We start from the raw sequence: 18,619 nt of genomic DNA, 5'->3' as shown, positions 1-18,619 counted from the left end.
CCCCCAGGCCCACCCTGAGCCGTTGGTGCTCCCAGAGCCCACACTTCCTGGAAACCAAGGCAAACACGCTGGATGACGTAATAAAACTCCTGTTTATGCAGGCCTACTACGTGCAAGAGGCGGTGCCTAGGAACCCTGACATCAGTCATTCATCTAAGCCGCCGCTGCCTCACGAGGTAGGATGAGGGACTCAAGGATCGGCCTTTAAGGACGTCTGTAAAACGCACTCGCCCTGGTCTGGCCAACTGCATACGCGGGCTCTCTCTGGTAGGCTACGCTGCCCTCCTGAACACTTTCATGGCAGCACTTGGCTCTCCCCAACTAGACTGCAAGCTCCTTGAGAGCACCGGGCAGCACGGGGTTAGTGAACCACGGGACACCTCAGGACCCACTGCTGGGTCACTAAGAACACATTTTTGCGAATTCAGAGACTCAGGACCGAGGAACATCAAGAAACTCCAAAGCAAGGCTGAAAAGAGGCCACGGCGCTGCCCAGCACACACCTAGAGCACCAGGTGGCCTGCGGCAGACACGATGGCAGGGACTGGGATGGGCGTGGAGAGGGGCTGACAGACCAGGATCTGTGAGCGTGTTTGGCTGGCAGATGCCCCCAAGGGCGCCCTGGCTCTAGGGAACCTGGAAAACCCACCCCTGAGCAACTCAGACATCTCCAGATGGCACAGCCAGGCGCTGATCTGATCAGAGGAACATCGGGGCTGCTGACTCTCCCGCGCAGAGGCGGCCGCGCAGACCAGAGCTGCGGGATCAGGGTCTCAGCAACCCATCTGCTCCTGACCTCTCTCTCCAGGAGGTAAGGAGGATACACCTCAGGGGATGACAAATCCCAGCAGTGGCATCTGGCACATCTACGGTTTATGCCCTTCCCTCTCCTCTTGGTATCAGAACCCCTGCTCTTCTTTGGGGAGTTCTGCTCCTCCCCAGTGCACACAGCCTGGTCTCGTCAATCAAGGTGCTCCGTTCACCCCTAGCCAAGTAGGGGCTCAGAGCCAGCCAGACCCTCTCTCCTGAGCAGAGAGATCCAAAGGCCAAAACCAGCAGGAGCTGATGCATCCTGATGGAGACAACGTGACCAAGCTCACCCTTAGCTCCTGATGCTGGGATCCCAGAGCGGCCCTGGCTCCTGTCCCTGCGTGAGGCCAGTTGCTCAGCTCTCCTTTCTAGCCTATGAGCTCACCTCATATCCCTTACAGATACTGAAAGATCCATAGGTAGAAAAACAGGGGTGCAGATACCAAGAGAAGGGAAAAGGAAGCCAGGCCAGCAAGAAGAGATGTCTGCTAAAGTGATTTGCCCTCCAAATGCCAAAGAACACAGCTGGAATTTGTTCATAGAGAGAGAGATAAACAGGTAGATACATATCTGTGTTCCCAAATTAGCCACGGTGGTATGTAGTGCTTGCAAGCTAAGAGTCCCAGCTTATCCAGATCCACCTAGGAAATGGGATGCTTAAAATGAGGATGCCAGCCTATACGCAAGGGTCGCATACACTTGGAGGGAATCTAGCTAAATATACATAGTCATACATTTATAAACATATACATACAAATTTACACTATAAATGTGTTTTTAAATGTTTATATATACACACACATGCACACATACTTATGTCTAAATACTGTATGTATGTTATATACATATGTGCACACATATACATATATGTGTGCATGTGTTTACTGGGGAAGCTCTGAGAACTTAAAATTTGGGTACTTAAGGGGAAAGATGCAAGTGCAGAACCAGACCAGCGGAAGCTAAGGAAATTTAAAAAAACCCTCAGGAACTTGCCCCACCCTCTGTGCCACCCACAGAAGCTGCACACAGAGACAGACATATTCTGACTGCCCCCTGACCCCATCCCTTCTGGACTGGACTGGCAAACGTGTCCCCTCTGTGACCATGGGGTCCTGCAGCCTGAGACTTCTGACAGGGCGCCCCTGCCCTGTGGAGGGTGAGCAGAGGCAGGAGAATGCACCCACCATTGCCCCACGCAGCACAGGCACACGGAGCCCTGGTCAGACGCGAGGGACCCAGACTGCCACACGACCAAGCAGAGGAGTTTGGGGAGTTCTGTTGTGATCAGCTGGCAGCCCCCCTCAAGCTCTGACACAGAGAGAAATACGATTAAACCCCTGCTCCCTTGTCTCTTCTGCCAGAGGACAAACCCAACCACACGTTCCCTCTTTCCTTGACTCTTCACACTTCTCCCTCACGCCAGAAGCATTTTCCAGGCCACCTCACTTAATTTTTAACTCCCCACAGAAAGGGAAACTGAGGGCTGGATGGTTAAGTTCAGCATGCTCCACTTCAGTGACCAGGGTTCAGTTCCCAGGCACAGACCTACACCACTTGTTGGCAGCCATGCTGTGGCAGTGACCCACATACAAACAAGAGGAAGACTGGCATGGATGTTAGCTCAGGGTGAATCTTCCTCAAGCAAAAAGAGGAAGATTAGCAACAGATGTTAGCTCAGGGCCAATCTTCCTCATGAAAAAAAAAAGAAAGAAAGGGAAACTGAGGCACGGAGTGTCAGAATTTTCCAAGGCTTCCTTAATCATCGTAGAGTGACCAAGTAATAACTATCTACACCAAGGGCCTACCCAGAACCGGTAACAGCAAAATGGTAAGCCGAGTGCCAGGACACTAAACTTCATGGTCCTCGGCACACCGGAAACGAATGCAATGGAGGTGATGGTATTTTCCAGAGTCCTCAGGAGAGTGCTGCATGTGGCTAGAAGGAACACACTAATGGACCACTAAGGCCAGGGGACACCCACAAGGGGTTTGCTGGAATAAGACAGATGGTCACAGAGCCACCTTCCAAGGCAGTGAGCATGGGTGGCTGCAGGGGTCCTGTCTGGCTGAGTGGCATATTCCAGGTGGAGGCCCATATGGCTATCCCACAGCATTGAGCCTTTCCTTCACATAAACCTCAAGCATCATTTAAAGAGCAGCATCTGCAAGGGGCATCCCACTATTAGCCTGCCCGGAAGCACCTAATACTCACCTGCTCCTGCTCATGGCCTTGGGGACAATGCCACTAGCCTCAGTGTCCTCATCTACACACAGAGACCACTGTCTGCTCATGGTAGCTGAGCGGATTTAAAGTGCCTAGAGGATGCTTGCAGAGTGGGGAACAAGACACACAATATAAAAGCAGGACCATATGGTTAGAACAGTACACTCTGCCATATGAGGCAAGTAGAATGCACGATAGCACGATATTCAGGGTCATGCTGTTGGGAGGCTACAAAAAAAATGGTTTTCAGTCTGGGTCACTCTCGTAAAAGCTGGGGTACTCTCATAACAGATCAAGAAACTCATACTGTACACAACTGACCATCCACTGAGCTGAGGAAGTCCCCACTAATCGCTGGGTGGTCACCTCCTAACGCACTTCTGTTTGCAGCTGGGACCGGGGGAAGGAAGGCACAAATCGTCACCTGAATTGTGTCCAAATATGCATAACTCTGGTCCTGTTCTCACAGGGCTACGCTGCCCTAAACTGGAAGGACAGATCCAAGAAAAGCACAATCTAAAGTCAGCAGGGGAAGGGGCTGGATCAGAAGGACTTCCCAGAGACAGTCATAGAAAGAACCTGGGCTTTGGGGTTTGACTGCCCTGGGTTCAAATTCCGGCTCTGTCACTTTCCAGCTCAGCAGGTTGGGGCAAAATCCCTAACCTCTCAGAGCTTCCATCTTCTCGAGGCAAAATAGGAAGAATCGCACCTGTCCCCATCAGGTGCTTGCAGAGTGGATAAGGCAACAAGTGCCCGGCACCGTGCCTGACCAACTGTCCCTCGGCATCACCACACCAAGATGAGGAGCAGCTGGAGGGCTGCAGGCGTCCCCTGGGCCTACAGCCTTCTCTGTCCTTGTTGCACAGGAGTTCTGCTGAACTCTGAGGGGAGAGTGGTGGTGGCAAAGGACGAAGATTTCTACATAACAAGAAGCGCAAGACCTTCGTGGAGAACATTATAAACTTCACAGAAAGTGGTTAGAGGAGGCCTAACACGTGGAGCATGCCACGTCCACGAACAGAAGGACACGACTGGAGTACAGCTGATGGTCACAAACGGACACTCAGACAGAACCCTCGCCTGTCCACTGAAGATTCAACGCAATGCCAACCAGAACACCAACAGGGTGTGGGGGCTGACTGATTGATCACTTGATTTTTGGTGAAACTAGACAAATTGATTTCAGAATTTATGCAAAAGAACAAAGGGCCACGAACAGCCAAAATGTTCTCAAAAAAGCAAAAGATGAGAGGATTTGCCCCACTAGACGTCAAGATTTATTATAAAGTTGTAATTAAGACAATGTGGCAGAGGGACGACACAAATAGTGCAATGGAGAAGACAGGGGTGGCTTACAGGTCAACAGGGAAAAGGGAACAAGCCACTCAGTGGAGCTAGGACAGCTGATGTGTACATGGGGAAAAAGAAATCGGAGCCCTCCCTCACATCATACACAATATAACTCACAGATATGTTAAGGACTTAAATGTCAAAAGAAAAACTTTCAGAAATAAATATACAAATGCACCTTTAATCATTCACCCATTCATTCATAAATTCATGAATGCCTATTATGTTGTGACAAGCACTGTCCTATTACTAAGCATATAAAGATGCACATGAGCTAGTCTGTATTTCTTAATACATAAAAAGTACAATCTAACAAAGAAAAGAGACTGAAAACCTGACTATATTAAAATAATATAGGGTCCTGTTTATCGAAAGACCCCATGAAGAAAGTGGAAAGACAAGCTGTAAACTGGAAGCTGTCACCTGTGTTTGTGCTCCATCAATGGCACATTAGTATCCAAAACATAAATAAAACTCCTAAGAACGAGTAGGAAAAAGCAAACAATGCAACAGAAAAATGGACAAAATAATCAACAGACATTCACAGAAAAGAATGGCTAACAAGCCTATAAAAAGATGTCACTAGTAATCAGAGAAATACAAATTAAAAATATAATATAGTATTTTACACCCACCATATTGGAGAATGCCCAAAACTTTCCATTTTCTATTGACATTCCACTGGTGGAAATGTCAACAGATACATCTACTTTGGAAAACAATATGGCTTTAACTAGCAAAGCTAAAGTGTGCACATCCTAAAACCCAGCAACGCCGTTCCTCGCTACGCACCCTCGAGCAGTTCTCCTCAGAGTGTGGTCCATGGAAACGCGACGCTTAGGAGCTTTACAGCATTTGATATTGCCAGAACATTCAAGCGCATGATCAATGAACTCATCTGGATGTAGGTGAGTCGCCTGGGGTTTGCGCTGTGTACTGGCCATGCACAGCAGGGTCATGTCTGAGAATCAGAAGGAAAAAAGCTGGTCCTTCACGGATCCTTCCAGAAGCGCTGTCCTAGAGAAACTCTTACAAATGTACAGGAAAGATTTGCACAAGAATGTTCACAGAAGCATGTTTAAAAAGAAGGAAATAACCCAAATGCCCATCACCAGAAGACGACATTGCAGCACATTCATAGAGTGGAATACCACGGAGGGATACGGAGGAACGCTACTGGCCACATGTGTCAACTTGAATGAACCAATAAACACAACACTGAATTAAAAAAATTCAGAATGATTCCATCTATAAAAAGTTTAAAAACAAGCCAAATCAAATGATGGGGTGTTTAAGGAGGCCTGTATATGCGGAAAAACTATAAAGAAATATACTTAATGCAAATGTAAGGATAATGGTTCTCTCTGGGGAAGACGGTGGGGGCGTGCTCACAGAGGAACACACACAGGCTGCATGGGTACAGCTAATGTTTTACTTCTCAAACCACATAATAGGTATATGTTCATTATATAATTTTTTTAATTACATAAATTTACAAACAATATATTTCACAATTTGAAAAAATTTTAAGTGACCATTTTTCTAGTTGGTAAAGTGACCTGGACCTGGAGCCCTGCAGGTCCCATATTTCAGTCAGCTCAGGTCACAGGCCAAGCTGCCCAGCAGAGTCCAACACCAAGTGTGCCAGAGGGAGTGGCCCGTCCTCGGAGCACCCCAGGCAGAGGGCCCCTGGGGACCCTGCAATACGCCCAGCACCCCAGCTGGCCTGCTCTGGCCTCATTCATTGCACAGGAACAAAGGGAGACAGGAAAGGGTGTCGGCCGCCCTGATGGGGAGGCTGGAGGTGAGTGTGCAGCATGGCAGGTGCTGCTGCAGGCCCTGGGGTCTGAGACCACGTCCCTCCCCTCCACCCTCCACTCCAACACATCTGCCTGCACCTCCCTGCCTCCCCATATCTCCCACATATCCTAAGAGCAGAGGCATTTAGAACAGGCCCCAGCCCAGAGACATCTGGCCTCCTTCCAGGGCCCCAGAGCCCTGCCCAGCACTGCCATTCCAGCCCCCGGGCATCTAACTTTCTACCTGTTCACTGCTCCCTCTGCAGGAAGTGCAGTAATAATCACCACAGTAGTGGTCACTGAGTCCCACAGTAATAGTCACTGCAGTACTAGTCACTGAGTCCCACGGAAATAATCACTGCAGTACTAGCCACCGAGTCCCACGGTAATAATCACTGCAGTACTAGTCACCGAGTCCCACAGTTATAATCACCACAGTACTAGTCACTGAGTCCCATGGTAATAATCACCGCAGTACTAGTCACTGAGTCCCACAGCAATAATCACCGCAGTACCAGTCACTGAGTCCCACAGCAATAACACCGCAGTACTAGTCACTGAGTCCAACATGCCAGGCATTCTGCACAGCAGTATACCCACATAATGCACCTATCACCTCATCAGGGCCTCATCACAGCCCTGTAAGGCAGCTGATAACTGTCACACACCAAGAGGTTAAGGAAACCTTCATAACATAGGCCTCATTCCTGCAGACTCGGACTCAGTAGGTCAGTGGGTAAGGGGGTGGGGGCATGGCCTCTGTTCATGTGAAAAGCTGCCTGGTTGGGCCCAGCCCTGTGGCCAAGTGGTTAAAGTTCCGTGCGCTCTGCTTCAGTGGCCCAGGTTTGCAGGTTCAGATCCTGGGTGCAGACCTACTCCCCTCACCAACCACACTGTAGAGGCATGCCAAAAAAATAGAGGAAGACTGGCACAGATGTTAGCTCAGGGTGAATCTTCCTCAGCAAAAAAAAAAAAAAAAAAGCTGCCTAGTTGATTTGAACCTACACCCTAGTAAAGAACTCGCGGAGCAGACGGAAAGCTCTGCAAAGGCTGAAGCCATGTCTCTGTTCTCCCTAGCCAGTCACCCCCATCAGCCAGTAAAACAGGGACCCCCTGCCATGGTACCAGTGCAGTAAGCTCCCCAATGCAAGGGAGAAGATCTCAAACCCTGCGGCCTTCCCTTCCAAGGGCTTCTCCAGGTCTCCTGAGAGCCAGCAAAGCCTGCTGTGCCCAAAGAAAGAGAAGGCAGAGCCCATCTGAAGGGAATCCGGACTCACGGTGTTAAACAGACTTCAGTGCCACCTGGAGTCCCTGACTGGCTGGAGAAGGAGGAGTGGCGAGAGCCGCATCTCTGCCCCGCACCCCACCACTGCAGATCCGCTCACCCTCCCAACCATGTGCCACTTTTAACGTCCCTGCCCCAACCCCCCACCACTTCTGCCGGCAGATTAGCTTTCAAATGTGAGCGGGGACAAAGCTGGCCCAGAAGACTTAACTCTGCCCGACGGGCTTAGCGCAGCTTCAAAGCTTCCTAACTGCAACCAAGTAAGCGGGCATATCGCAGCTGGGAGGCAGAGGCCGGAAGCGGGAGAGAACGGGCATCAGTGTAAGCTGGATTACCTACGGCAACAGCTTGCAGCCCGAGCGACACAGCAAGACCTGTCACGGTGGGCACCGCCAGAAAAACAAAATACCCTTCCCGCAGAGCGATGAGACAAACTGAAGAGTACCCCCAAGCACTGGCGCTACTTCACGGCGAGGCAGGGCCGCCCCGTCCTCAGAGCCCGTGCTGAACTCAACACCCCGGGAACACCACCCACTCTGATAAAACTCTTTGTTTCTCTGTGCCCAGCCCACTTCACACGTGCAGGGGGCTCTGTCTCTCCCACTGGGCTGCAAGCTCGCCGGCACAGGCTCCAGATCAACTTGTCCCGACCTCTCTCTACCCTTCTCCTTTGCCTGCACCCCCATCCTCATCTATCCAGCAAACTCCCATTCATCCCTCAAGATCCAGGCGTCACTTGTTCTACTCTGTTATCTGTGGATCTTGTCTCTACCAGGCAGGATTAAGTACTCTACTAAGAAGCTCTACAACTATCTGTTTATGTGTCTAACTCCGCCCTGGGACTCGGAGCAGCTCAAGGGCCTGGCTTACAGCAGGTGCTCAATAAGTGCACACTAGCCACAAAGCATCCAATCGGCTCTTTCAAGAGAAGAAACAGAAAAGACATATAATTCATTAATTCCTTTTTTTTTCAAACTAAGAAACTCCAAAAGAAACAAGGCTGTTTTTTCCTGCCCTTTCTCTTTCAGAAAGGGAGACTCAGATAGCCACCATCTGGGTGGGGGAAGGAAAGCACAAGTCAAGTCAGGCCCCCGGATGCTGGGTCCAGGCCTGCTGCTGCCCTTCCCGAGAATGCTGGGGGTGGGCCTGCTCTAACCCCTCCCTCGGCAGCCCTGTGTTCAAATGCTCGGTGGAGGACGAGCCAGTTGACCTCTCCACTGCGCGACTTCCTGCCCCGAGAAAGCTGATCCGCCCTGTGCGAGCCCAGTCAGCCCGTCCTCACCAACTGCAGGCTCCTGCGCACGCAGCGGGCATTCAGTAAATAGTTGTGGCATGAGTGAACGGACTCAATTCGGACCCCAACAGCCCAGTAAGCCCCAGCGCCCGCCGCCAAGTTCAGCCAAGGGCAGCCAGGCACGGGGGCACAGCAGGAGGAGGGCAAGGCGCCCCATCCCCAGAAGGTGTCTCAGCACCTTCTGTGCTCTTCATGGGGCCCTGCAGGATGGAGGACCGAGCCGCAGCCCTTTCCTCAAGGTAGAGACAGCACTCACCCTGCTTTAGCCGCGACCTGCTCTTCTCTACCCTCTTCCTCCCAGCCCCCTCTTGACTGACACCAATGCTGGCTCTGACATGATTTAAAAATAGATATTAAGACAAGGAAGTTTAATTTTTAATGCTTTGGAAAGGAAGCGAACACAGAGCTGGCATTCCCTCATGGACACATTCCAGGGTCTCGGAGCATCGGCCAGGCCCTCCACGTGCCCCCTTTCCCCCAGCAGAGCCATGCCTGATCCACCCCAAAGATCTGCTCTTAGCGGCCCTCTGGGGATACGGCGCCTCACACCTGAGCACTTCCGGAAGCCTCTCAGCGCCTCCGGCTGCTCCGCTCACCCTGTAGCTCCTACTCAGAGAAGCCAGGTCTGAACCCCAGCTCCCTGCCCAAAACGCTCTGTCCACGTACCAGTTCCATTGCCAGACTCCCCAGGACATCCCAGGCCGTCCAGTACAGACTGTGCATGGACCCCAGTCCCAGGCACCACGGACCAACAGGGAGCCATGAAGACCCTGACAAGGCTGCCGAGCCTGTACTGAACACGTGTCTCCAACGTGGCTAGACAGCCTTAACCGAGCTGCCTGCACCCAGAGCGCAAGGGAACAGTCTGAGAGGGGCTGGGCCGCCAAGGCCTGACCCACTTAGCGGGTAGTCAGGGGCCCTACCCAGCACCCTGGCCGTGGCAGCCCTGCAACAACCTTTCCCTTGCTCTGGTAGGCACACTGGACACTGTCTCTTCAGCTAATTGGCCTTTACGAAGGGAGTGATCCACAAAAAAGAGACTTTCCAGTGGGGCCAGAATGTCACTGCTCTGCCAGCCATGATTTGAAGTGATGGGACAGCTCTGCTGGCAAGCATGGAAAGTGACCATCATCCTGAGTAGCAATTATGCCAGCAACCCTAGGCCCTCCATATCAGACAGGAGCTTGATCCGGGTTGGGAGGAGCTGGGCTGGGATGACAATGTGCTATCCTGAGAAGGCGGAAACAGGCCCCCAGCACTCAGAGCCCAGCCCTATACTCTCTCTCTCCCCTACTCAGAGTTAAGAGCTTTGAACCTCCTTTGCCCTCCTGCAGGGGCTTAGATTCACTTATCTCTACCTGGAACATTCCACCCGACAGCCCCAGGAGGACCGAGATGAGGCTCAGTGAGGGAAAAGCCCCAGTGGTTTCCACCGCTGGGAGAAATATCTTGGGGTACATTTGACCACTGGTGGACAGGCCCCTCAGCATGGGGAAACTTCTGTCCCAATGCAGGCCTCCTATTTCCTATCCACCAAGAAGCCAGCTTCTCTTTGGCCCTCAGGATCACGGTGAGGTATGTGGGGGAAAGAGGAGGCGGGACTCAAGTCAGGCATGACCACTGAGTCTCCGCTCCTCTATCCCCACCATCTACATCAGGCCCTCAGAAATGCTGCCCTGGCTGCCAACATGGCTAGCACCATCTAGTTGAAGCTAGCAGTGCCAGGAGAAGACCTGGACACCACCCCTCCCCCAGCAGGCGGGTGCCCAGCAGCCTGTAAGGCACCTGCCCTTTTCTTGGTACAGGGGAGGAGCACTGGGCACACAGCCTTGCCTCCCACCCAGTGATATCACCAGGCCCTCACCAACACCAATCCCCTAGAAGCTCCACCCAGTGGCAAGGGACCAGGGACTCATGCCTGTGCGGGGTTGCAGCGTAGGCCAGCTGCACCTCTCCTCCGCTGGGAATCCTCCCAGTGCTCCGAGGAGGCAGGGGGTGTGATGGCAGCGGCTAGTTTGGAGAGCTCCCAGGTAGACTCCAGGATCTACGGGACGCTCTCCATCTATTGATTGCAGGTCTGGGGTTCAACTCTAATGCCTCAGAAAAGCCTCCTGTTTGGATCTGAGCCATGAGACTGGAAAAACTGATAGCTCTGTAATTCCTAACAATTGCTCTGGAACCCCGAGGGCTCAGGCTCTGACCAGCCCTGCACACCTCCTCAGCCCACCCTCTCGCCTCCTGCCCCCCTCCCTGTGCGCAGTGGAAAGCAGAAGAGGCCTCCCACTTGCTCCCCACCAACCCTACCTGCCTTTGGCCCAAGCACTTCACTCTTTCTCTTCTCACGTGGCTCTTTCCTCTGCTCCTTCTCCCAGGTCAGCGGAAGCACGTGGCTGCAGGAGGTCTTTGGTGAAGGGGAGCACAGTGACACGCCATGACCAAGGCTGGCTAACACGCACCACACCTGCTCCTCTGCCTCCCAAGAAACACCGTGGCAAATGCTCAGACACACACAAGCATCTGTTCCATCTTTCCCAAGGTCTTATTTCATCATCTCATACGCTACCAGCATAAAAGAACTCAATTTTTCTCAGCTCGTAGCGTGAGAATTCTGAAAATATTAAGTAATCAGAAAAGTCAGAGACTAGGAGAGAGCAGCTCCTTGCCTGGTAAGAGAGTGATGGTAGGTGCCTTCTAATTAGGAAGAGACAGCGAGTTCTCTCACTACAGACCATAAAGGAAGGCCATTTCTCTGATCAGCGCGTTACCTCTGCCAGGCTTGGAAGGGAAGGTGGGAGGAGCTGCTTGCCCCCCCACAGCAAGGTGCCAGGAGAGCCTTCACCGCAGGCAAGTTTGAGAACTAACTTCTTTTCTCGATCGAGTGGGACTTGGGAATCCCTACCACATACTAACAGATGGATTACTGCTCTCACTCTCCATCATTCACTCACAAACATTTAACGAGTGCCTATTATGTGCAGGGCGCAGACCACTGTTCTAGCCTGTGAGGAGGTCCCCAAACCAAGTTGGGAAGATCCTGGAGAAGAAAGGAGCCACAAGCAGTTATACCTACTCCGGCCAGCAGGTGGCGAGGTGGGGGTGGGGAGGAGCACTGCTGAATGGGAGGTACTGGCCAAGACACTGGGCATCCCCAGGAGGGTCTTTCTAGTAAGTGTTCAGATGCGCAGAGTGGGGCAAGGCAGAAAGTAGGCTGAGACTACGAACAAGGGCAGAGAGGGAAGCTGTACACAACGAAAGTGTAAACCAACAGGCACCAGGGAAATACACACCAGCACTTGGCTGATGCGGAGTCATGCTGGTCAATGAGTCAGAGACCAGGAGCACTTGCCCAAAGGCGGCCACAAAGTCATTCTTGATATTCCAATGGCTCTGCCCCAGGTTCCACAAAACCCTCACCACAGGACAGGTAATGTCCTGACAGCAGTGGCTGGAGGGCCCCAGACCATGGAGACATCTGGGGAAATCCAACTCAAAAGGTCTCAGACCAGGCTCCTCAGCAGAGAGGCTACAGCCCGTGCCCCCCTGGGGAAGGGACTCCCTCCCCAGAGAGAGGGCAAGGATGCAGGAGGTCCCATAACTAACGAGGTGAGGACACAAGGCTGACCCCACTGGACTAGAAAGGAGATCCAGGACTGACGGGGTAAAGCGGCCTGGCCAAGGTCACACACAAAGCTAATGCAGACGAACACCCACCCCTCTTCCCACCTGCCCCTGAGCTCTCCCCTCTGTGGGAAAAGCCATCCCCTCCCACACACCCACCCAAAAAAGTTTTCCAGTTAAAGCGGGTCACTTCACACAAGTGTTGAACACCCAAGCGTAACAGCTTCCACCAACCGCGCTGTGAGTGGCCCTCCCACCTCAGTGCACCTCCTGGACCAAGGCCACTGACAGCCTCCAGCAGGCTGGAGGCCAGGCCCTGGGGCAGAGCCAAACATCTGTGAGGACTACATCTGGGCTCTGGTGAACAAAGGCAGAGAAAGCAGTTGGAGCGAAGGAACAATTAGACACGAATTGAAGAAGTTTTCAAAGTGCCTAACTAGCATTTCTCGTGCATGTGCGGGCGCACACCCATGGCCTCCAGCATCACAGAGCACTGAGAACAAATCCATGCTGCCCTACCCACCGACACCCTCCCTAGAAAAGAACCTCTTACCAAGGATGGGGGCACTCCTGACTGCCTCCCTTCGTCCCTTCCAGTCTCTGGGGCCCCAGACTGGAGAGCTGGCGTCCCTGCGGGAACACATGGCCAGCCTGCTCCCTGCCCAGTCCACTGCAATCCCTCAAAAGCAGCTGCCTACCACGGGATGGCAGCATCCCTCCCACACCCTCCTCCACGCAAGCCCTAACCAGGGGCAGAGCTGCAGGCCAGCCAGCGAGTCCCTCTGCTCAGGACAGGGGCTCCTGCTCCTCTTCGTGGGATCCACTGAAAGGAGCGGGAGGCGGTGACCTCTACCGCTCCCCCATCTCACGCCCATAAAATGCTGCAGATTGTATTCTTGTGTATCCAGGGGGAGCACAAGAAACTCAGAAAACCATCCACATTTGCGCCTGTCTTCAACTCGGGCACAGCTGTTAAAAATTCTGCCCACACCTATTTCTGCAGAGGACCCTGCTGGAGGCACTTCCAGCATGGGTTTCTTAGGGGGAAGGAGCCGGCAGCAAACTTTGCTAGAGCTCCTAGGAGTAGAGGAAGTCTCTCCTGGAAGACACACAAGTTGGAGCCTCCATTCAGCCACGGAAGAGAGAAAGAAAGAGAAAGATGCATGAGAGACGGGAGAACATGATTTTTTAAAAACCCACTTACCGTTGTGCAGAGAGAGGAGCAATGCAGCACGGAAGAGGAAGAGGGTATCGCGCTATTAGCACAGCAGAGAAGAGAAGAGGAGGCAAAGGGAGAGATAAACGGAAGGACTTACCCAGAATATCAAATTGAAGAGGAACATCATGTACTTCAAGCAGCAGAGGCAGCCCCTGGCCATGTTGCACTTCTTAAATTCTAGGAGGAAAACAAAGGACAGGTCCAGGTAAAACACCACGTACTTGCTGCCCTTGGGTGCATTGTACTTGTCAGTCTTAACGCCGGCCTCGGCGCGGCTCTGGCCCCGGGAGCCCGCGGTGCCGTAGAAAGCGCCGGCCGTGAAGCCGCGGCCGAACGGGCGGCCCGAGGTGGACGGCTTGGCAAAGTCCGAGTCCTTGCTATCCAAAGATGGACTCCGGTGGATCGAAGAATCCTCGCTACTCGACTTCTCCATGCTCGCGTCGTTCCCGGGGGGCGCGAGGGGCGGGGGGCATCGCTCCCGGAGTGGGACGGAGGGGGCGCCTAAGTCGGACGCGGGCTGCAGGCGGGCCGGCGGAGCCTTGCACGCCCCCTCTCTGTATCGGGGCGCACTCCGGACCAGACCCCGAGCTCAGGGGCCGCTACCTCTCGGACGGCGCCCCGCTCGAAACCGGCTGGCTCGGGAGGGCTCTGCGGTGCGGCTCGGCTCTACGCGCGCTCGAGAACGCTCTCTGGGAACCGGCTCGCCTGCGTAACTTAGCGTCTTTGGGGAGGCTGCAATTGGCTTTCTCTTTCCAGAGCGTCAGCTTGACTCCCGGGTGCACCGGCCGCTCCACGCGAGGGGCAAGGGCGCCGGGATCCAGGCTCCCCGGGCACACCTCTCCCAGCCCAGCCCCAGCGCTGAGCCCGACCACTCTGCGGGCGCTCCGCGCCCCCTCGCCCCACGACTTGGCGGAGCTGCTCGCCGGCCCTGGGCGGCCCGGGCGCGCAGCAGGCAGAGCCGAGGGATCCGCCGCAGCTGCAACCGCTGGGCTTTCCCTGCGAAATCCCAGCCCAGACTCCCGACTCCGAAATCGCCCGGAGCCCCCTCCCCGGGCCCTCGGCCCCGCCCCCTGCTTTGCATTCGACCAATGAGCGCCAGGCCTGCCCTGGGGGAGGCAGCCTCCCCCCTCCCCAATGACACAATATCTTTAATAGGATTAGCGTTCTGCTGTGTGCCTATACAAGTGCACTGCGAACCCTCGCTAAATGTCAAGGGCTCTGGAGCTGGGGGTGAACCAGAACCTTCATCGGAAGGCGCTGGTCTCTTCTATCGGAGAAAAGGAGGCAGTGAGAGAAGGGGAACGGCTGGAGGTACCAGAGACCGAAAGAAGCCAGAGCAAAGGTCTGGGGAGGACTGGAGAGTGAAAGAAGCGCGGCCACTGTCGAGCTGGCCGCCGCCCCCTGTGCACCCGGCGGCCTGTCCGACCCGAGGCATACGGTCTCCCGGCTACACACCCACACACGCACACCACGCTTTTGCACACGTGGGTCTGGCTACGGTGCGCAAGGAGAAGGAACCGCAGGGGAGGCGCGAGGTGTGGGAAAGGCGGTTGGGGCCTCGGTGGTGCGCGCGCCGCCCTCCCCGCCCCCTCCGCGCGCACGCACGCGCCGCTCCGCGAGGCTCCTGCAGCTGCGCGAGCCCCCCGCCCCCGCGTTCCCGGGTAGGACGCTGCGGGGCTGAGAAGAGTAGGTGGCCGAAGCGGGGTCCTGCCTTGCCCCTCCACATCCTGCCCATGCCAAGGGTGATGTAGGAGTGCTCCTGGACACAGCCTCGGGTCCCCTCCCTTGAGGACTGGGCGGAAGGGGCTGGTCAGGGAAACCGCATGAAGAAGGCTCTTGCTAGGGGCTTGGGAACATCCAGGAGGAGCCCTTCATTCTACCGTGAAACACTGCACCTGGGGCCGCGTCACCTGGGCTTGTGCAGAAGTCTGCACCGCCGACCTGGGGCGACCACAGCTGGCAAACAAAGACCAGAAGACTTAGGGGCGAAGAGCCCACCTCTCTTTTCCGCCACCAGCAAGAGACTGCTGAGAGCACCCGAGAGCTGGGCCTAGGCTATATATCCCCAGCACCTAACGCCGGGCTTGGCCTCTGGGAGGCGCTCGACAGGGGTGGCTGGATAGAAGTGTTCATGCCCCCCCTGGGGTGAGTGTGAAATGTCCTCCTTGGATCCCATCAGACATTCTTCCACACCTGCTGTGTGCTGAGCGGGGGCCAGGCCTTGAGGAAACAGGAGGTGTGCTGCTCCCTGCCCTGCAGACACACACAGTCTAGTCAGGAAGACAGAAGGACCATGATCACCAAGGCGACGGGTGGGAACAGAGCTACCACAACTGGCTATAGCCATGGGGGAAGGGCACATTTATTTCACCAGAGAGACTTCAAGACCCTCATCACAAGTCTGCTGCGGTGGCCCCGCACTGCTGTCACTGGCTCGGAGCCAGGCCTGCATCCGAGGCTGCAAGCGCTGCGATTCTGGGGGCGGCTCAGCTTCCTCAAAGGGACCTGCCGAGGTGTTACTGTCCCGAGCCCCTTCGCCAGGCAGTTGGGCAGCCCAGAATTGAAACCTAGTGTGTGTCACAGCCACAGCAGCCTACTCTCTCCTGGTTGGGCACAGCAGTCCCGGGGTGCTGTCTACAGGTGAGGAGCTGACAGAGCCCCACCCCTTTTATCCTCTTCAGTCTCCGCGGCTCCGAGGGCTCCCGGCTGCCACTTCATTCGCACATTACTTCTTTGATTCAGGAGGGAGCAGCGTTTACCAGCTGGACGGGAGTCAGGAGACCGTTTTCCACTCTTAGCTCAGTGTTGAGCTGTGGATCAAGGATAAGGTCGTTTGCCTTTCTGAGCTCCCATTTCCTCCTCTTAAAAATGGGGATTAATAGAGCCTCCTCCTAGAAAGGTGGGGTGGGGGGTGGGCACAAAGGGTGAAGTGGTGCACCTACAACATGACTGACAAACATTAATGTACAATTGAAATTTCACAAGATTGTAACCTATCAATAACTCAATAAAAAAAAATAATAATAAAAAAAAATAGAGCCTCCCCCTAGAGGTGTTGTGAGAGTAGAGCGAGCTGGCACATGTGACAACAGTCCCAGGACTGTGAGCGGGGAGCAAATGTAAGGGGCTGTGGTTACTAGTCTCAGATGGGCACGTGGTGTCAGCAACGGCCCTCCCAGGCTGGCCCCCTCTAATTTTTTCATTTCTCTTCTCCCTAACTCACGCCTTTTTCAGTGAGAATAGCCTCACCGTTGTCCCTGGATCATTCCACCTTCATTCCCGACCATGAATGGATTTGTGCCAGTGACGACTTCCTCAGCAGGCGAGAGCTTGGGGGCCAGGGGTGGAGGACAACAGGCAGGTAGAGAAGAAGAGGAGGCTGTCCACTCTAACAGTTCTGCTCCCTCCTGGGCACACTTGTCCCATGGGGGCTGAAGTCCCACTCTTTAATCCATTAACAAGCTTCAGTGAGGTCCCATCAGCACATCCAGTTTTGTCAATATCAAAATAATAAGAGCAACTCAGATTTCTAAGTCCGCATTATATCCCGGGCACCAAGCTTCACTGGCAGTAACTCACAGAATCCTCATGACAACCCTACAAGATAAGGTGTGGTTATCTCCCCCATTTTACAGATAAGCAAACTGTGCTTTCCAAGCCGGTGTTCTTTACTCTCTGGGGCTCTAAATCTAGTTCCAGCCCTTGGGAGTCTTCCAGTCTAACAGACAGAATCTAAAAGCGTAACAGGGAACCTGAAATTGCACATCCTGATGAGAAGTCATTAGAGAAAGGACCCTGAGTAAGGGGGAAAAGGGAGAGGTGTGCTCAGGGCGGTGCCACTGGACCGATGACTGGCAATGAGTCCCCAAGGAGCTGGCCCTGAGTCACCTTACAGGACTGTACAAAGGGAGCGGGTGCAGGGAGAACGAAGTGTGCAAGACAGGAGGCCAGCCCATGAAAGGAGGCCGCCTGGACAGAGCTGGGAGAGGAGCTATAGGAAGGCAGGGTTAGCCGGACAGCAGCCGTCCTCCTCCCGCTCCCAGTGGACAAACCATGCATTTGTAATAGAGCGTTCGTCACAGGCAGGAGACTGAGCAAGCATCCTGGAAGATACAAAGATGAGGAAGACATGGCTACAGGCCTCAAGGAGCTCACAATTTAGCTGAAAAGACCAGCTTTCTACCTCCATTCCAGTCTGAACCTAGAGAAGCCCAAAGCAGAGAGACAGACAGCACACAAGATAACAGGACCAGCAAAGAGCTGTCCCCTGGAGAAAGGCTCTCTGGAGTGGGTGTAGAGAGGGAGAGAGGAGGGAGGGCATTCTAGAAAGGCATGAGGATGGTCTATTCAGGGGGCAGTGAGGAGAGCCTGAGTGAAGCGAGAGAATGTGCCTGTGAGTCAAAGTGAGCTCCTGTGCGAGGCCTTGCGTGACACACGGAAAGTGTGAGCTTCCTGAGGAGTGGAGGCACATAAGAAAGCCGGGGTCCTAGGAAGCCGGGCCTGGCAGCAGGGCAGAGGAAAAGAGGAAGACCCGCTGCTGTGGCTGCCTCAACTTCTTAGATTTGGGATGCAGAAGGAAGCACCAGAGAGGAAAGGTGAGAGACGCCATCCCTCCTGCCCCCTCCTGACCCTCAGCCATTCGCCACGCTCAGGGGAGCCAGAAGGTACAGACTGCCCTTGAGGATCTCTGAGCACAGAACAAGAAGGAGCTGCCTTTTCTTTCCTTTTTTTTTTTAACAACAAAAAAAGTGAAGCAAGTACAGAATTCCCAGAGGGGAGGAAGAGAAGTGAATACGTGAAATCAACATGCACCATCTCTGCTGACTGGCGCTGGGGAGGTGCGGGCCTCAGAGTAAATGCCAGGCTCGCTCTGCCTCTCCCGGAATCTCTCAGGCCTGCGGTGTGCAACAGAGCTCACTCACCCACAGCCATCGGAGCGATGGGCCAACGCTGGTCACCCTTTCTGACCTGCGCTGAATAGTTCTGTATTTGACAGTGTGTGCAGCTCGTGAGGTATCCT

The 18,619-nt window shown here is 54.0% G+C and overlaps 1 protein-coding gene across 9 annotated transcripts in view; it reads right to left on the bottom strand.

Moving 5' to 3' along the window:
- The window catches only part of TSPAN9 (tetraspanin 9), a 193,469-nt gene that overhangs the window by 70,447 nt on the left and 104,403 nt on the right, over positions 1 to 18,619 (bottom strand). For 6 of the 9 annotated variants that reach the window (XM_070495144.1, XM_044755653.2, XM_044755654.2 and 3 more), the window contains one exon: positions 13,697 to 13,776. In XM_070495144.1, coding sequence (XP_070351245.1) covers positions 13,697 to 13,759 — 63 coding nt within the window. In that variant the 5' untranslated portion in view covers positions 13,760 to 13,776. Of the gene's footprint in view, positions 1 to 11,070; positions 11,164 to 13,696; positions 14,676 to 18,619 lie in introns of those variants that run through there. The other 3 variants (XM_044755651.2, XM_044755652.2, XM_070495142.1) reach the window with 2 other exon arrangements.

This window comes from Equus asinus, chromosome 22 (genome assembly GCF_041296235.1).
Source record: "Equus asinus isolate D_3611 breed Donkey chromosome 22, EquAss-T2T_v2, whole genome shotgun sequence".
Lineage (NCBI taxonomy): Eukaryota > Metazoa > Chordata > Mammalia > Perissodactyla > Equidae > Equus > Equus asinus.
This window is presented reverse-complemented; position numbering and strand designations above follow the sequence as displayed.